The sequence below is a fragment of the Panicum hallii genome, chromosome 3, assembly GCF_002211085.1.
Source record: "Panicum hallii strain FIL2 chromosome 3, PHallii_v3.1, whole genome shotgun sequence".
Lineage (NCBI taxonomy): Eukaryota > Viridiplantae > Streptophyta > Magnoliopsida > Poales > Poaceae > Panicum > Panicum hallii.
This window is the reverse complement of record NC_038044.1, coordinates 1,781,365-1,799,244: the sequence shown is the minus strand read 5'-3', so window position 1 is coordinate 1,799,244 and position 17,880 is coordinate 1,781,365. Positions and strand designations below refer to the sequence as shown.

The 17,880-nt window shown below is 47.9% G+C and overlaps 2 protein-coding genes and 1 long non-coding RNA gene across 8 annotated transcripts; 1 reads left to right on the top strand and 2 right to left on the bottom strand.

The window, feature by feature from the left end:
* Positions 1 to 2,539: 2,539 nt before the first annotated feature.
* LOC112884386 lies at positions 2,540 to 2,884 on the bottom strand. The gene has a single exon (XM_025949764.1). It carries the CDS (start codon positions 2,882 to 2,884, stop codon positions 2,540 to 2,542), a length of 345 nt encoding a protein of 114 aa, XP_025805549.1.
* A 107-nt stretch (positions 2,885 to 2,991) lies between these two features.
* Positions 2,992 to 6,909, bottom strand: LOC112886043. Of its 6 annotated transcripts, none has more exons than XR_003227322.1 (6): positions 6,668 to 6,908; positions 6,509 to 6,595; positions 4,763 to 6,432; positions 3,844 to 4,673; positions 3,575 to 3,692; positions 2,992 to 3,395 (listed from the first exon to the last, which is right to left on the bottom strand). It is a non-coding gene; the product is annotated as an uncharacterized LOC112886043 (long non-coding RNA). The 6 variants fall into 6 exon arrangements; XR_003227321.1 differs by having other exon boundaries at positions 2,992 to 3,692; positions 4,763 to 4,846; positions 6,249 to 6,432; positions 6,668 to 6,829; XR_003227325.1 differs by having other exon boundaries at positions 2,992 to 3,692; positions 4,763 to 4,838; positions 6,249 to 6,432; positions 6,668 to 6,829.
* Positions 6,910 to 6,942: 33 nt separating this feature from the next.
* LOC112886042 (TLD domain-containing protein 1) lies at positions 6,943 to 10,486 on the top strand. The gene is made up of 8 exons (XM_025951794.1): positions 6,943 to 7,103; positions 7,191 to 7,293; positions 7,390 to 7,497; positions 7,760 to 7,845; positions 8,233 to 8,471; positions 9,221 to 9,410; positions 9,731 to 9,914; positions 10,026 to 10,486. Exons 1-8 carry the CDS (start codon positions 7,042 to 7,044, stop codon positions 10,329 to 10,331), a joined length of 1,278 nt encoding a protein of 425 aa, XP_025807579.1. The 5' UTR covers positions 6,943 to 7,041; the 3' UTR covers positions 10,332 to 10,486.
* The last annotated feature ends 7,394 nt before the right edge of the window (positions 10,487 to 17,880 follow it).

Sequence of the window (17,880 nt, the reverse complement as noted above, 5' to 3'; positions counted from 1 at the left end):
TAAACTGTGTCTCGCTCTGTTTACGATCCCAAACTGAGCTGTCAGTGGTGACAACGACTGGAGAGACACGTATGAGAGCTGTAAAGATCGATTGAAAAAAAAACTTTTCTGGTCGTAGACATAATTTGTGCAGAGATCCTTGGGTGGTTATAAGCTACTCCTTTGGGCCCTTGCCAGGCCGGTAGTTAGCATTTTTTGAGCCTGTCCTCCACAGTACAAGGTTCTGGGCCGCTCTCATGTTTCTCGCTCGAACGAAGGGCATGGCCCAAAGCCCGCATTTGGTGACCGCGCGGGCAGCCCAAATTCATGCCGGAGGGAGGGACGATGGAGGGAGACCCGGTTGGGGAAGGAGAAGGTCAAATCACACACACACACACACACACACACACATCATCGGCGTCGTTGGGGTACGTTAGGGCATGAATGAATGCGAGTGCGATGGAGACGGCCATGAATGAAGGCATGGGAGAGCCGGAGGTCATGCGCGCTATCGGTACGTGTGCCGCTCACGTACGTCGTCTCCGCTCAATAACCACGATAGATCTCGATCGATCATCATCATCACTCATCAGCGCAGCGGCTCGATATATAATTGTCCTGTATGGCTTCGTTTGGATTTGGACCTGAAGCTGGCAGGAAGCAGGAGTCAGGAGCACGATCAAGGAGATCGATCGCGATCTCGTAGTAGACTCGTGTGCTACCTTCTCCTTCTTGCTCGATGGGAGTGGCAAACAGATAGCTCTTGGTCCGAACAGAGCAGAGGGCCATCATCCATCCATGCAGGCAGCAGGATGCAGGTGGCGAGATCAAAGCCTGAGTGAGAGAGACTGACTGGCGGAGGGACAAGAGCATAACTCAGCAGGTGGCCGGCCGGCTTTAAACCGCGCGCGCAGGATGATGATGTAGTAGTAGTAGTATGCCCAGGAGAGGAGGAGAGGAGAGGAGAGGAGCAGCCTGCAGAGAGCGAGGGCGCCTTGATGGCGCGCTCCGCCTTGTAAGCAGCAGCAGGCACGCAGAGTCAGAGACGAGCCGAACGGAATAAATCGATCGAGCTAGCTAGCAAGCTAGGAGGCGTACGGCTCCTGCGGCTCTACTAAATTGCCGTGACGCAGCACGCGCAAGCATCCATCGATTCGGGCCGCGCTGCACCGCGCGTCGCGTCGCCAGCAGCATTGCATCGCGTTGCGTCGAGGCCGCACCGCACACCATTACTCGCGGCGATCCATCCATCCATCCATCCATCCATCCATCCGTCGGCTCCCCTCCCAACCGCATGCATTCATGCCGGTTTCCTGCACTGCGCTGCCGCATACCGTCATGATATTGATGACACGCCTCGATGCAGAGTTAGCGAGAGCTCCATCATCTGACGTTCGCTAAACAGGGTGGAGTTTGGATCCTGACCGGATGGTCCAGGAAAGAAGAAGATGCCCCTCTGGTGCCTCTACTAGCTGGTTCAATGCAGAGGATCGATCCTCTGCCCTGTGCAAGCCGGGGGATTCCTGGAGGTCCACTTGCCAGTGACCTCTCTTTTCTTTCGCCTCTGGCCCAGTGGCCTTCGTTCGTAGTCGTAGCCTCGCTCGGCCAGCAAGTTCGATGCGCCTTAATGCTTAAGCTCAGAGTCTGCACGCGCTTGCCTTCCGCTACAACATGCATCATTGAGTAATGATGCTCTTCTTATTTGCTGCAGGCCTTCAGTGTGTGTGTCTCTGTGTTTGCTGCAGCGGCCACCGAGTTCTGCATCCTCAGGCAGAGACGCTGCTGCCTGCGGCGCGGTGCCTCAAGCAGTCAAGCTCAAGGCGGAAATGAGTTTGATCCGGGCCACCGGTACTCCATCCGATGGCCATCAACTCGTACGGGCATGCCCTCGTATCACTGGCCAAATCAACTGTACAAGACACGTCCGAGTATACAAATACTACACCGGCACACTCCTATTGGATGTTGAACGCTACGCTAACCATTTCTCCATGCAACAAAAAGAGACGCCCATGAAGCAGGACTGGATACAGGGAACCTGAATACCTGATTCAGACCGCGTATACTCTCGACTTTGACACGACAACAGTTCCAAAACCACAGTCCGGCCAGCTGCACGAATCAAAGCCCAGCTGGACCAAACAGATGCAAGAGCACCGCACTAAACATCACTGCACACAATAGTACTTGATAGGTTAAATAAATAGAAACAGAGAGAAACAGCTCACGAACAATGTTCTTGCATCTGCAAAGGGTAAAGCTCCCTTGCAAACATTTTCTTCAGCTAAACTGGAGGGAGATTACAACTGAAAACACCACCACAACCATAATAAGTCTCCACTACACATACCCCACAAATGACTGACAACCTAATCAGCAGCATCAAGTAAACTACTAAGCTGCTGCTACTGGAACTACTAGCCTCCTGCTAACGAGGAAGGAAACCCTGTCCAGTGGATGATCCAACGGCAGTCACTCTCCCCCACCCCTGAGCTAACCGTCCGTATGAGCATCCACTGGGCGGGCGGGCGCACGACACGATGAATCTCCATTCGCTCCTTCACTTGCGCTTGCCGCGCTTCTTGTCGTCGGCCTCGGCGCCGCCGGCCTCGCCGTGGAGGAGGTCCACGAGGCACGGCTGCTTGCAGTTGATGCAGGTCGGGTAGTCCTTCTTGGCCACCATGCAGTACATGAGGCAGCGCGTGCAGGCGCCGATCACCATCGGGGACTTGCTCCCGGGGCTGCCGCCGCTGGAGCTCCGCCCGTCCGACGACACGCACGAGCTCGGCGACGACGAGTCGCTGTCGTCCTGCCCGACCTCCATCCCCACGGCCGCCGGCGGGGACAGGTTTAGCTGCAGCTCCAGCCTCCCGCTCCTCACCCCGCTGCCGCTGCCCCGGCTCATGGCTCACTGTCACCACCTGAGGATCACAGCCACCATTACACAACAACCTATCAAAGCATGATGATGAACAAGAACACAGAGCAGATAACAGAACTGCTGTTACCTGAAGCAAGCCTGGAGGATCCGAAGAGGAGATGAGAACAGCGAAAGAGATGAGCTTTGATGCGTCTGGTTGAGCGGCTAGGAAGTTATATAGGGCAGGCAGGGGGGTGTCATTGTGTCAAGTAGGGGAGAGGTCAATGCTTCTCTTTACTTGGCATTAATGCAAAACAACAAAGCTCCCACGTCCTCCTCTTCTTCCTCCCTACTGGACTACTATCTCCTTCATTCACATCTCCTCCTTTCTCTCTATGTGATCCCATCCTAGTCTGGAAAGATCATAAGATGGAGCCCTGCGAGATTCATGCGTCGTCCTCAAAGATCATGTTTTACTCGAGAAAGATTATGTATTCAGCCGCTGGAACCAAACCACTCTACTCTACTAGTATGTCCCAACTTGCCCTCCCTGCAGCTGCAGTAAAAATGTAAACAGAGACATCCATGGAGTATGGACTAGGAATTAGGCAAGGAAATGGTATCTTCAGTTAGCCATCAGTTGAGATTTCCTCCTCCTTTGAAAAATAGATTTCTTTCTTTTTTTTTGCTCTCTACGACTCCACCATGCAGAGCAGAGATGATGGCAGGCAGTACCTGCGAGTAATTTTACTCCATACTGTTGGCAGCAGCTGCATATAGTTTTAGCACCTTGAATGCTCCTTTATGATGAGATTTATGGCCGCGGCAGCTGATCAAAGGGTTCTACTCCCATCTAGCAAAGTAGTAAATGTGCATCAATGAGCCACTGCTTATGTGAATCGACTCCCCTTAAATATTAAAGCCATTTTAGGTAAATATAAAGCCTTTTTTCTCAATGTTAAAAGTATGGAGCCTGTGAAGAGAGGCCGGCATATATTACTTACCTATGCCTTTGCAGCCTATATCCTTCAATGCCGTTTGCTCTTCAATGAGCTTCCATACTTTACTTTTGGTGCCTCAAGGATGCAACTTGTGAAATGACACCTAACCAACAAGCATTTAGAACTGCGTTGCGTATTCATTTCAATCCTCACCATCAGCTTATGAATCACTCTAGCAGTAAAAGTGTAGCACTAAATCCATTTCTTGTGGAATCTTTTAATCAAAGAGGATTTGCTCTTGCCTGTTTAATCTGACGAGCAGGTCGAGAGCACTTTAGGGCCGACTCTGAGTAGAGAGTTGACAACGTGACTACTTTGACAAAACACGCACATATTGCAGAGGGTGGTAAAGACCTCCCTCTGCGTCGCAAAGGAATAATACAAAGATTCCCGTTAGTTTTGACAATTCCAAACTAACCAGGCTAAAATATGCCTAATGAAGTACCACCAAAACATCCTATTTCAGCCGAAGTTTTATTTGCAACTTTCTAGTCGACTCTGGACACTTTCTGCGCTACAAACCCAATGAAGGAAGTGTCCAATCCAATAAATTAGCACTGTGTATGATCTAGTCTTTCCACCATAACTTATTGGACCACGACATTTTACTCGGAAATTAGATCAAGGAACATGGCTGCATAATTGAGGGATCAGGATGCATACCATATTGTAGAGACCAAAGCGTATTATGCAAACCTGCTACTTAAGCTTCTCATAGAATAGTTTGCAATAGTAAGATAACAAACTCACCGAATTAGGGAGTACCTTAGAAGGGATCCTACTCGCTGGATTGGATGGATCCAGGCGAAACTGAAAAGAGCTGCCTCACGGTCCTATTGTAATTCAATCAGGACGACCAAGTCATCAACAGTAAAGACTGATACACAATTGGACCCACTCAAGGTGAATACTCACTCCTGACCTGGTGGTCATCTGTGGAGATGGAGATGGGCGACGCGGCATTCCCCGAGAATGATTTTGCCATCGAGATCCCTCATCTGCATGCCTTTAAGTTCAAATACGTATCATAATAAAACAAGTAAGGACAGTCAGATCTTGAATTCCTATGCAGTAAAATCAGCAACAGTCGAAGCAGAGCACTTCAATGTTCTGGCTTCGAATTACATGTCAATTTCCAGACTTGTCTGAACCAGGGTTATCAATATCGTGGTGGCAGAAATTAATATATGTACTTATAACTGTATAAATCACAAAAAAGATGAAATATGTATAGTGCAAGATTGATTGAACCATGGCATCAATATATTCAACTGAGACTTCAAGACTTGATAGATATAGCTACAAGTTTACCAACATTTTGGAAACTTTATTGATTTTGTAGTGTGTCTTAGGAAACCTTTTGTTTTACATTTTTGTGGCACCCTGAACAATAAATTGGCATTACTTAAAAATTCAGCAACCTACAGGCTCTCCGTTTCAACATTTATAAGCTCTATGCATCCATGGCATCAGCCATGGATAGTCCGATACTTAAGTTGGCATCTTTCCTCAAAATGTTTGTAAATTACCAAAAAGATGAAACATCGACTCTGCAATACTTGATCGAGCCATGACACCAACATATTAATTGATAATTCAAGACTTGCTAGATATAGCTTCAAAAAACAGTCCATCAGCATTTTTGAAACTTCTGATAGTGCAACCATGTCTCGAGTCTTAGGAAACCTATTATCTTACATTTTGTGGTACCATAAAATCGATATCTTTGTATCACTTAAAAATTCAGGAAATTATAAGACCTTCCACTGAACTAAGATTCACTTCAACATTTATAACGTCTGTGCATCTCTGCCATCCCACCATCCGCTATGGATTGTGAGTCCGATGCTAGCACTTAAGTTGGCATCTTCCTCAAAATGGGCAACGGCCTTTATGAGGACAGAGCTGTAAAGACGGCTATATAAAAAAAAAGAAAGAAAGAGGAAGCTGTTTAAATCTTTGACCAGAAAGCTTGAATTAATCCAGCAACCAGTACTGTCGTGGGTGATAAAATCTCATCGATATCTTTCCGACACAAGTACAAAGAACTCAAGAAAATAAGGAGTACTGTCTACGGATAGAATGAATACATGATGGAACAAAGATCTCTTAACATATGCACTGTAGCGTAATAAAAGTGAAGTGAATTCTGGTACTTTATTCTTGCTATAAAATACTATTTTGATAAATGTACCAGACAGCCAAGCTTGTACAAGATGAGGATGTATGACCAAATGGCATACAGCATAGGAACCATGGAAGTGGTCAGAAGTTAATATCTCGAACCAATGCAAGAAAAATTATTAGTACTAATAAAGACATAATTTGCAGTATGAAACAGCTTAATATAGTGGCAGCCATTAGCAGTGCACAATCAATATAACTGAACAAACTAATTATGCTAATACCTTGACGCATGAACGAAGAGGCCAAGAACTCTCAGTTGAAGAAGATCGTGGAACTCCAGGAGATCCCTTGCGGTCCCATCGGAGCATTGGACACAGATCCTAGACCAAAGTTGCACAGATGGCGCTGTCAGGCAACGGTGCCGTCTGCTGCTCGCCTCCCGGCAGACATCCCTTGATGAACCAACTGGCAAGCAGCCAAGCACAAACACGAGTTAGGTTGGACCGTCGCCACATGCTGCCCACGAGAACACCTGGGTTACCTGGGTTTTCCGGACGCGGCATTTCGTCGAACATGATGCGGGCAAGCCGGCATGGCCAGGACCAGGGAGAAATCCTGGAGGACAGGACTGGACCACCGATTAGCTAGAGCCAGGTCATAAGTCTCTTGTGATGGGTGTGGATCACCTGCGCCTGCTCACCGGAAAGCTCATCCAGCGGATCGCCCGCGCCGGTGCACGCCGTCGTCGGCGCGCTCCGCTCCGCGCCACACCACACCCGCCGCCGCCGCCGCCTCCGGCCCAAGAAGCGCTCGGCCCTTGTAGCTGTTTGGGCTTGGCTGCCAACATATGGGCCTCCAAAGGTGAAAAGCGAGAAAGCAAAAAGCCCACGAAGCGAAGGCGTCCCTTGGTGGCGCGAGGGGCCGTCCAGTTTGGTTACAGCGAGAATTGAAAAAAGAAAAGAAAAACTCCCCGAAAAAATAGGGGAAAAGAAAGAAAAAAGATCCGCGAGGAGTTCAATTGGCAGTTGCTGAGCCTGAACGCGCTCGCCCTCGCCGTCGACGTTGCCGGCGGCGATGGGGAACTCGCAGGCTTCAACGGCGTCCGCCTCCAGCTCCCGCTTCGTCATGGCCTCCAGGTACCACCAAACTCACAGTTGCCACCTCCGTCGCTGCGGAGATTCGCGAGTTTTGTCCGGTGATCTCACTGCCGCGCCTCCTCGCAGGGCCTTCTCGAAGCAGGAGCTGGATAGCCTCCGCGCGCTATTCACCTCCCTCGCAGCGCAGTCGCAGACCAGCGGCCGCGCCATCTCACGCGCTGTCTTCCTCGTGAGCAACCGTGTTTCCCCCAATTGCTTTGAATTTGGTTTGGATCTTGCTGGATCTGTATGATGGTCTCTAACGGGTGTGGCTCTCTTCGTGCAGGAGTACTATGGGGTGCGGGGGCCGTTAGGCGAGAGGCTGTTCCAGTTGGTGGCTAAGGAGAGTGACGGGAGCGATGGAGTCACGTTCGAGGATTTGATCATCTCCAAAGTTGGTACCTCTGATCTAATGCTCGACTCAATTCGATCCATTCTGTTGTTTAGTTTGTTGCCGCAAGTGAGAATAGTGATGCCTTGGTGGAATTGATCGAAATTGAATTGGATATATGGATGCAATATTTCTCGATAGATTGCTATTTGCATGCATAGACTGCTTCAGTGCTTTAATTCAATGAGAGTTTTCGCTGTGATCTTATAAACTTGTCTACTTTGTATGTATTCTAGTTTGAAAATCTTTTCTTTGTTACATGTAGGCAACATATGGAAGGGGAACTCGAGACGAGGTTGATGAGTTCATTTATCAACTATGTGACGTTACAGGAGATGGTGTCTTAACAAGGTACATCTCGAGGGAAATGTTTATCTTCTGAGTTCTGACACATTGACGTGTCATGTGTGGACTGTGTCATTTGCTAAGCTGGTTCGATAGTTGTACACTTCAAATTTGAAATTACCCCAAACAACTGTGCTACAAAATGCAAGTGAATGAAGGAGGAAAAGGTCTCTTGTTACCATTGGGCCTCTACGCATTTCCATTTGCATGTTTTAGGTAGCTCTTTCACTGGGTGCCATTGAAAGAGATGAGTTTGTCTGCACTTGTAAGAATTTATGTTTTGTGTTTTTAACAAGGCTTATGATTTATAGTCTCGTTGGGGGTTCTTTTATTCAAGGTTTTAGGCATCGATTGGTATTTACTCTTGCATTTACCCCTCTCGTGCACTTCCAGGTCTGATCTGGAAGCTGTCTTGGCGTCCATTCATGAAACTGTATTTGCAGAAAACAAGGGAGTTGGGGAAGGTTCCAATGACAGAACGTTTGAAGCATTCCTCAACTCTGCAGTATTTTCGAAGGATGCTGAAGGGGTCTCAGAGAAGGCTATGTCATTATCAGACTTTAGGAAATGGTGCACTCTCTTGCCATCATTGCGGAAATTCCTTGGAAATTTGTTGATGCCCCCTGATTCAGGTCTGTCTTATTCTTGTCTTTCTGCTGGTATTCCTAAACGCAGCATTTCCATCATTAAAATAGAATAAAAATAAAATAATTGTATATAGCATCTAAAATTAATTCATACGATCATGTTCGGTCCATCTGATGGTGTAGAAGTAGGACTGGCATTTTTTTCCTCAGGCGGTCCCCCATTAGTCTTCACATCTAGGAATTGACACAGCGCTGATTCACATGATGGCTGGGGTGAAAGTTTTTGCTCTTTTCTCAAAAAAGTTATTGCACTCTACAGTTGGAGTGTTAAGGAGAAGCTCATAAGCATGTGCTCACAGAATTTTCTCATGCATGTAACTATGTGAAAAATACAGCACATATAGGAAAACTATTTTCTTGAAAAATGGGACATTCCAGACTGTTCATCCTCAAACTTGTACCTGAAGACACTGACATGGAAGTTCCATTATCGAACCATTACTTTCTAAGTCTCAAACCAGATCAAATCAAATAGTCGAGGTATACATTTTTTTTGCCTCTTACAAATACCCCTTAATCACTTATGTCATTTCACACTCTTGCCTGTTCATTCTGAAAGAATTTCTCAATTAGTTCTGCACATGCTATCTTCAGTTGTACATTTGTACCTCTTGCATGTTTATTGATATTTGAGAAGTTTAAATGAAATCTTAATTTATGTTAAATACCATCCCTATCCGCAACGTATATGATATATCATGGCATGCTTTTGCTGACTTATAGTTCGTTTGCAGGCAGACCAGGGTTCGAAGTACCACTGCTTCACTATCCTGAAAACATCTCCACTGATTTGCTACTTCTAAATAAAGAGTATGCCTGGCATATTGGAGGTGGCTTTTCCCAACATGAGGTGCAAGAATGGAAGCTTTTATATCATAGTTCCCTTCATGGGCAAAGCTTCAACACTTTCTTAGGCAAAGTAACGTGAGTACTCTTCGGTTTTGTAGATCTGCTTGAGTGAAAGCCACATTTTTTTAACTTCGATCGTGATTATAAAGACGTGTTACTATGTATGGAAATGACATTATGAAACTATGTTCCACCCTCATGGCATGATTTCAGCTACTTTTTCTTTGTTTGGATAGCTGCCACATTGAAGCCAGTTCTCATTGCTAATAATGCGCATACAACAGACTGCCATGATTCATGGGAGTCCTTATGCTTGTCCTATCATTGCTTATACTTTTGTATTAATAACTTATGAACTATAAATGTAATTCTTGGATATGTTTTCCATTTTACAGGAATGGTGATGCGCAGACTGTTCTAATTGTTAAAGATACAGAAGGATCAGTTTATGGTGGATATGCACCACAGCCTTGGGAAAGGCACAGTGATTTTTATGGTGACATGAAGACATTCCTCTTCAAATTATACCCTCAAGCATCCATTTTCCGCCCTACAGGAGCAAACAAAAACTTGCAATGGGTATGCCTTGCTCCGTTCTTAACATCTTCTCTGTTTTATTTTCTTCACTGTATGTATTACTACTCGTCTCGAGAACTAGAAATGGGAGTAATCATTAGCTTATTTTTGCAGTGTGCTATAAACTTCAGCTCTGAGAACATACCTAATGGTATTGGCTTTGGAGGGCAGCCCCATCATTTTGGGCTCTTTTTATCTGCAAATTTCGATCAAGGGCACTCATTTACTTGCAGCACGTTTACCAGCCCTCCCCTTTCCAAGACAAACAGGTTCAGGCCAGAAGTCATTGAATGTTGGGGGATACAAATGAGGGGAGCACAAGATGAAAAACCGGAGCTTGTCAAGGGGACAGTCCTTGAGAGATTCAAAGAGGATCGCAACATGCTGAAGTTGGTTGGTTTGGCAAATTCGAGTGATTAAGGACTGACAGAGGATCACATTTTGCAAACTGTTAGTCTTGGAGAGCCTGTACAGCACATGTTTATAAAAGCAGTCCATCTGGATACCATGTCTGTGTGTGTGCATATTTTTCCATCGTGGGCAAGAGCCCGAATTTCAGTACCGAGGCAACGAAATTACAGTGTTTTTAAGCCAGCTTTCTAACTGGTCCAAAGTCTGAAGCAAACTAAAGAAAAGTAGCAGCAAAACGGTTTTTTAAAGATCAGAGACCACGCGGCTGGTTACACCCAGGGCTACCACCAGACATATAGCCGGACCGGCTTCACGAGCAGCGGCCCCCTCAAAAGATCATTCTCTCCACAACTTAGAAAGACTAGCTACTCCAAACGAACACCGCATTCGACCCAGCGGGGCGCGATCTTCACTGGAGAAGCACGGCGGAAGAACAAAGCCGCGCTCTTCAGGACCTCCGCACCTGCTTCGAGCGGCGCAACCCTGCCCAATAAGAAATGAACGAAGAAGCCGAGCAAACTAACTCAGTGGGAGTTTTAATTCTTTTTTGTTCGAAACACACCAAGTTTCTTGCTTTCCACAAGGCCCAGCATATTGCTGATAAGCCCACCATATGAAACTGTTTATGTGAGGGGATGTAGATGTTCGCCCAGTGCCAGAACTGCTCAAAAGAGCAGGGTCTGCAGCGCGCACCCAGCACGAAAGCTACCAGACTCCAGACATACTTGGCTAGCGGACAGTTAAAGAAGAGGTGCATCACAGATTCCTGCTCTTGGCAGAAACTACACCGTTGGTCCCCCTGCCACTTTCTTTTTGCCATGTTATCTTTAGTTAGAATCGCCTCCTGCTGGCCTAACCACATGAACACCTTGATCTTGAGGGGAACTTTAGCTCTCCATATATGTTTATTTGGCGCTGTAACTTGGTTGCTGCAAAGGAACTTGTATACAGACTTTTTACTGAGAAAATTCCTGATTTCTCCCACACCCACACAGGTGAGTCAGTATCATTAGATAAGGCTACGGCAGATAGCAAATCCCTCAGTCTGCGGAATTGAGTTTGCAGGTTCTCGTCAAGCCTCCTTCGGAAGGTCAATCTCCACCCTCTGCATGCAAACTCAGCCACTGAACCCACCTTCTCGTTGCAAATGTCACACAGATCAGGGAACTTCCCTCTCAGGGATACAGAGCCACACCATTGATCCTCCCAAAAATCGGCCATTCTTCCATTCCCACACTTAATCACTCTTCCTTGCAGATAAATATCTTTCACTTTCAGCAAATCATTCCAGGCTGGAGAATTTGAGCTCTTGTATTTCAGCTGTGAGATACTCAGTTGTTTAACATATTTCTTCTCAACTACTTTTTGCCACAATCCTTCTCTTCTCTCCAGTTTCCACCACCATCTACACAGCAAGCTCTGATTCATTTTCCTGATGTCTTGCACTCCCAAGCCACCTTTCTTTTTAGGACTAATGATCTTCTCCCATTTCACTAAGTGATATTTCTTTTTCACTCCACTGCGTTGCCAGAAGAACCTCATCCTTGTTTTGTCAATTCTTTTACATATTGTTTTATGATTGCTCTCGTTGAGTTTTATCACTCTAAAATTTTCATTTGATTGAAAAGTGACATGAAGGTCATGGTTTATACTTTATACTACTCGACCTACTTTTGTGCCTGATCATGAATGACAGAGGAACTAGGTTTGAAGAACATATATGTATATATATAAAAAAAAGAAGCACTGCCATCTGTTCTTCCTCGTAGGAGGGGCAGGGGCCATAACCAACTGGTGGTACATGCCCAGGTCCCAAATTAATGTAACTGTCGATGGAAGAGGTCTGTTGTTGGTTTGCGAGTCAAGTGCAGCTCATGTATGAGCAGACTAATAGGCTCCTCCTCGGTGAATGACTTAAATTTCTTTTGAATTTGAACGGTGTTGTAACAAATCGGTTGATTTTTATGCTCTAGGGTTGATTCTATTGGAAGCACTGGATTTCAGGTTATTCATACAGGAATTATACCATTTGTTTTATTTAGGGAAAGGGATTGTACCATTTCTTGATAAGAATTCTTACAATATCCATGTGAAATTGCTGTACGTTTTGTAAGCCAAATGGGCCGTACTCGTGAACTTGCACGTTGGGCTGGGCTATGGAAACTATGAAATAGACTTATGTTCACCTTTCAACTGGGCCGTGTGGATCATGACCAGGGCTGAAATGACAAATGAGTGTTCAATCAGAACACCCAGAGCAGCAGCAGCATTGGGAATTCTGAGATAGGTTACAGTTTTAGAAAAAAAATTGATACTACCTTCGTATTTTTCTAATTTAAAATAAATTAGTTTTGAATTTTTAGATCTAATTAGAATTCTTTATTGTTTTAGAAAAAATATAAAACCAGCTTAAGGGCCAAATTTGCCCGGTTTCAACAGTTGGATAGCTTCTCTTATCTTATCCGATTTTATAGTTTAAGATTGAAAATCGAACTTTTGCTACAGATCAAGAGTGTAAACCGAACCTTTCTATTTTCTTTAACAACCATTTCTCCAGGGCTTCAGTTTGAGCCGATATGAACATCCTAACCTTTTCGGATTAACAAAAAGAAAATAGCTCATCTAGGCCTAATGCCCAAACGCCCAATTCAACAAATAAAGTGCATGCTCCGATGATCCCGATCCACATCCACAGGCTGCAAAACGACGAGACCCGCCCGGGCGCTCTCCTAGCCTGAGCCTGGCGAATATATGCTGCCATGGTGGTGGCAGGTCTTCTCGATCCTCTAAGACTGCCCACCATGAAAGATGAAACACTCCATGACATTGACAGGCTTGCACAAGGGCAGGTAAAATAAAGGAGACGAGAGAAAACCATAGCACATCGCGGCCCAGACACTAGCACGATGATGGAGGCCTAGCTCGAGTTAGCATGCCGCAAATGGGGATGCACGGGATCGATTCCCCTCTCCATGATACGTTCAACCGAGAGGAGAAAGGCTATTCTATCTGTATGTATGTATAGCTAGGAACGAACAAAACATGATGAGTGTGTCGATCTCCTCTCCTGTGATTGCAGCCACTTACAAAGAGACGACATTCTGAATTGCACCGTACAACTGTCGCTCGATGTCCAGATGGAATCTAGCTGCTCATATGAGAACATTTTCAGTGTAATTTGGACATTTGTAGCTAGACGGCCAAAAAAAAAGGGCGATCTGCTGATGGGCACATGAATGATCAGGTAATAACAAGTTCCTTTATTTCGGGAACATGACAAAATAAAGCAAAGGAAACGCTGCTTCCTCTCTTGAGGCGTGCAAGCACCTCATCCAAGCGAAGGAGAGCTATGAATTTTGCCACGGAGGCCCACCGACCAGGAGGACAGAGTGTGGAGAAAGCACGTGCTCTCAGGTAAAGGTAACATCTATCATCAAGGCTTCTTGTTACCATACAATGATACAAAGATACTACATCTGAGACCAAAACATTGGCCATCATCTACACTTGTTTGGTGCCCACATGCCGCGTGCAGCCCATACTGCATCCACAAAGCTTGCAATTTTTTTCCCAGGGCCAACACTACCACGTTATCATATATACAAAGAGTCTTGAGCTAATTTAGCCAGGGCCACTCTACATGCATGCACCATTAAATAATTTCCTGAGGCCTGATCTCGAGCCTATCTGACCCAACCCTTCGATCATCAACGTAACCTGCGTGCATATATGTGGCCTTCGTCAAGCAAGCAAGCAGAGCCGACACGCAAAATTCAGAAAGAAATTGCATTGTTCCGTTCCTTCGTTCCTGTTTGCCAGATGCCACATATATATATATATATATATATATATATATATATATATACACGTGAAATATGTGATCATACTAGAACATCTATGATGGTATATACGTTGGGTATGTGATCATACATACAATATGTGGATATACTAATTTTTATAAACTAGTACTGAGGTATAATCATAATATATTTAAAAAATAGGGGTGCTTTTGAAATTTTTTGTATATATGCTTTTAAAGTATCTTAGACTTAGTATATGAACATACTCAAAGTGATAAATGAGTATACAGACGTACGCACAGTGGTATACTGATGGTGAGAATAGCTAAACGCGAGTGTAGATAAAACTCGTCGTATATATATAAATATATATATATATGTATGTGTGTGTATGTATGTATGTATGTATGTATATAATACCATCAAACTTTACCAAACTTATAAGTTTTTTTTCCATAAAACCCCTGCTTAGCCTTGATATTTTGAAGTTGTCTGTATTTCCGACATGAAAACCCATACATAATGCTTATTAGGTCGCAGAAGGTGTGGTGTACTAGATGAGATTGCAAGTAGGTGTGAGAGAGGGATGGGGAAGGGGTCCTGAAAGTCTGGTCCCTCTGATCTATCTCGCGCCCATCCCTGATCTCTCATTCATCAGTTACTGGTCCCCAACCACGAAGGACTGACACGACAAGATCACTAGATCATACTCATGGGCATGGACGTGTTGACGTCGTACGGTACACGGCGTGTGTGCGAGCCGAGCCGAGACGGCCGAGGACGACGGCCGCCGCAGGGGCAGGGCCCACGTGCCCAGCATAGGTAAGGTAGCCCAGGCCCCAGAAGGCCCACGCCGGCCATCTTGGCGGCACACGATGTTCAGGTGGTGTCGGAGGGCCCGGCCGGCCCGCAAGTGGCCCGAATTATTAGCACGCTCGGTTTGGATCTACTGCGTCACTCGCTCGCCACATGGCACACGCATATATATCCTCCTGATTCTCAAAAAAAAAATTTAAATCCTCCAAGAAAACTAGCAAAAAAAAACTACTACTGTCTGCTTGCAGGAGGAGGTAGGAGCCCAGTACGTAGCTGATGAGCACGCTCGGTTTCTTGAGGCTTTCAGGCACGCAGAACCCGGCCGGGGCAGTGCTGCGTGTGTGTCCTCAGGCCTCAGCTGACAGTCTGACACACACACACACAGCCGAGCTGCTGCCGAGCAGCGTCATGCATCAGGCAACGCGCACGCCGGCCGGCCGTGACCAGGCTACAGGACGGCGAAACGGATCGCCACTGTGCCGTGCTAAGCTAGCTGCACTGGCTTGGAAAACCAGCGGCATGTACAGGAGTGAAGTGAAGTGAGCTCATCGCTAGCTAGACAGGTACGTACACCCATGTACTACCATCTCATACCTGACGTCAGGTTCGTCGTCATCCTTGCAGCAGTTGCCACGTGCACTCTTGTAATATACAAGCTGTGCCTGCCCGCGTACGTACGTAGTACAGTAACTGCGTACATGTACGTACACATATACAGTACAGTACGTGCCGAATGAATAAGAAAGGCTGCGCGCAGGTACCTTGTGGCCAAGCAAGTATAGATCTGGGCGTCCACCCCATTTCCAGATTCCTACTCCTACCACGATCGTCGATGGAGAGTGGGCCGACCTGTCGCGATAACGATCGCTCGTTCCGCGCACTGTGGAAGCGTGACTCCTGTAGCACCATGCATGCGCCCCACCGCCCGAGAAGCTTCCTGGCGTTTTCCCCGGCCAAACGGCGACGACGCGATCTCACTGTCCCGGCGAGCGAGGCCCACGCTAGCAGCAGCCTAGACCTCCGACGCCGACGACGACGTGCGGTGATGATGCGCGCGCCCGTCGTGGGCCTGCCTGCTCCGTCTGGGGGCCGGGCCGGGACCCGCTCCTGCCCCCGGGCACGCGACGCGTGGGTCGCCGCGGCCAGCGGGGCCCCCGGCCGGCCGGCCGGCAGGTGGTGCGCGGCACGCGACGCGCCTAACAGCGACGCCGCGCGGAGGACGGAGGGGGACCAAGGCAGGCAGGCAGCCAAGAGCCAGGCACCGAGCCAAGGGCGAGCCGTGCTGTGTGCGTGCCAAATTATTCGCGTCGCGTCGCGTCGCGCGGGGCCAGCACCAGCAGAGCCCCCCAGGCCGCCGGGGACGGAGAGGCCGGACGGCCGGCCGGCAGGTAGCGGCTGCTGGGCGCAGCGGCAGCAAAGGGAGCGGGCCTGCTGCACTGTGGCTGCCTTGGCTTGGCTAGCTGCTGCTGCATGCGCCATGTACCGGTGGCGCCTGACTTACGTTACCCTCCGGTCATCACTGCCGCCGTCCTGCCGCGGCCGGGCGCCCTGTTCATCCCCTGTCCACGTGAGGCGGTGGCTATCGTTGGTTTGTTATGTTACTAGCACCGTGACGCCAACAGCACTGTGCTGCGCGACCTCCATGTCCATAGGTTGGTTTTCCGCCGGCGAGGACGAGCAGAGAGGACGACGAGCGGCTGGCTTGCTCACTGACCCGGCCTCGTCGGTGCCGCTACAGTCCGTGCTGTTTCATGGCGCTGTTCACGGCTTCTTCCCACCCGCTTTTTACTGCCACTCTTTTTTTTCCGGTCGTGCAGTGCGGACCGGCCGGCCAGTGCTGTGCTGTGCTGCCTCTGCGCCGTATAGGAAGGAAACTGCCTCTGCCTGCACCCTGCCGGGTGAATAATATCATGCGAGTAAAAAGGGGGCCCGGTCAAATAAGACTGTGCTGTGTGCTCAGCTTTACCTTTTGGTCGTGGTAATCAGGCCCTTGCTTCCACTTTGTCTCCCTCCCTCCACACCACAAAAGGCGCCCTTTCACGCTGACACAAAGCGGCCGGGGCACCAACCTTACTACTACACCAGCATGACACCATGCTTGCAGGCCCTGGCCATTGGCCTGCCGATGGTGAAAAGGCCTCAGAAAACATGCCAGTTCCTTCTCTCTCTCCATCATCATCGTCATCAATCTCCTCCTTGCTCGGCTCCTGGCCTGGCCTTCTCTATCACGTCACGGCGCTGTCCGGTGCGCAAGAGGAAAGGCGTGCTCCAATCTGGTGGGGTGGGCAGGCAGGGCATGGACATCTGATCAAACATCATCTGCTCCTCGCACTGCACTGTTTGCACTGTGCGCCTCCCCTCCGCGCACGCATCCCCGGTCCCGGCCGCAAAGATCTGCCCAAAAGATCACGAGTTTAGTTGCCGCCCGGTGCGGAAATTTAGGCAGCTGCGCGTAAAACGACAGCTGCAAGATGATGGACCAGCGCTGCAACTCCCAGCCCTACTAGCTAGCCTTCCACAGCACGTCCACAACATAGTATTCGTGATCATGCCACCGAACACAACAGGAAGATGGAGTCCTCCTGCATCCTCCGCCGCACCAGTGCTAGCTGCATGAAGGAAGCAAGCAAGCAGGCAAGATAGACGAGGCCTCTCATGGAAAGCAGCTAGCGGAGCCGCAGGGGGGCATTAGCATGTGTCCCCTTATCTCGAGCTCGCCCCGGTATTCAATTCAATTCCCCTGCATAAGATACCAAGCCGCTCATGTGCACGGAGAAAAGATTGTTGGGCAGGTGAGCTGCATGATTGAGCTGCGAGGAGGACCGGACCGGAGGAGAGAAGAAAAAAGAAGCTGTGCGCCCGGCCGGCCGCGGCGTGGCTGCCTCCTCGTGGTCACGCTTGAATAGGATATGCCCGCCCCTGTGATATGATATCATACACTT

Bases quoted from the DNA above. Each gene is read 5' to 3' on its own strand.
- LOC112884386 (XM_025949764.1), bottom strand. From the start codon at position 2,884: ATGAGCCGGGGCAGCGGCAGCGGGGTGAGGAGCGGGAGGCTGGAGCTG.
- LOC112886042 (XM_025951794.1), top strand. From the start codon at position 7,042: ATGGGGAACTCGCAGGCTTCAACGGCGTCCGCCTCCAGCTCCCGCTTC. The intron at 7,294-7,389 runs GTGAGCAACCGT...CTCTTCGTGCAG, and splicing joins TCTCACGCGCTGTCTTCCTC to GAGTACTATGGGGTGCGGGG. The intron at 8,472-9,220 runs GTCTGTCTTATT...GTTCGTTTGCAG, and splicing joins GTTGATGCCCCCTGATTCAG to GCAGACCAGGGTTCGAAGTA.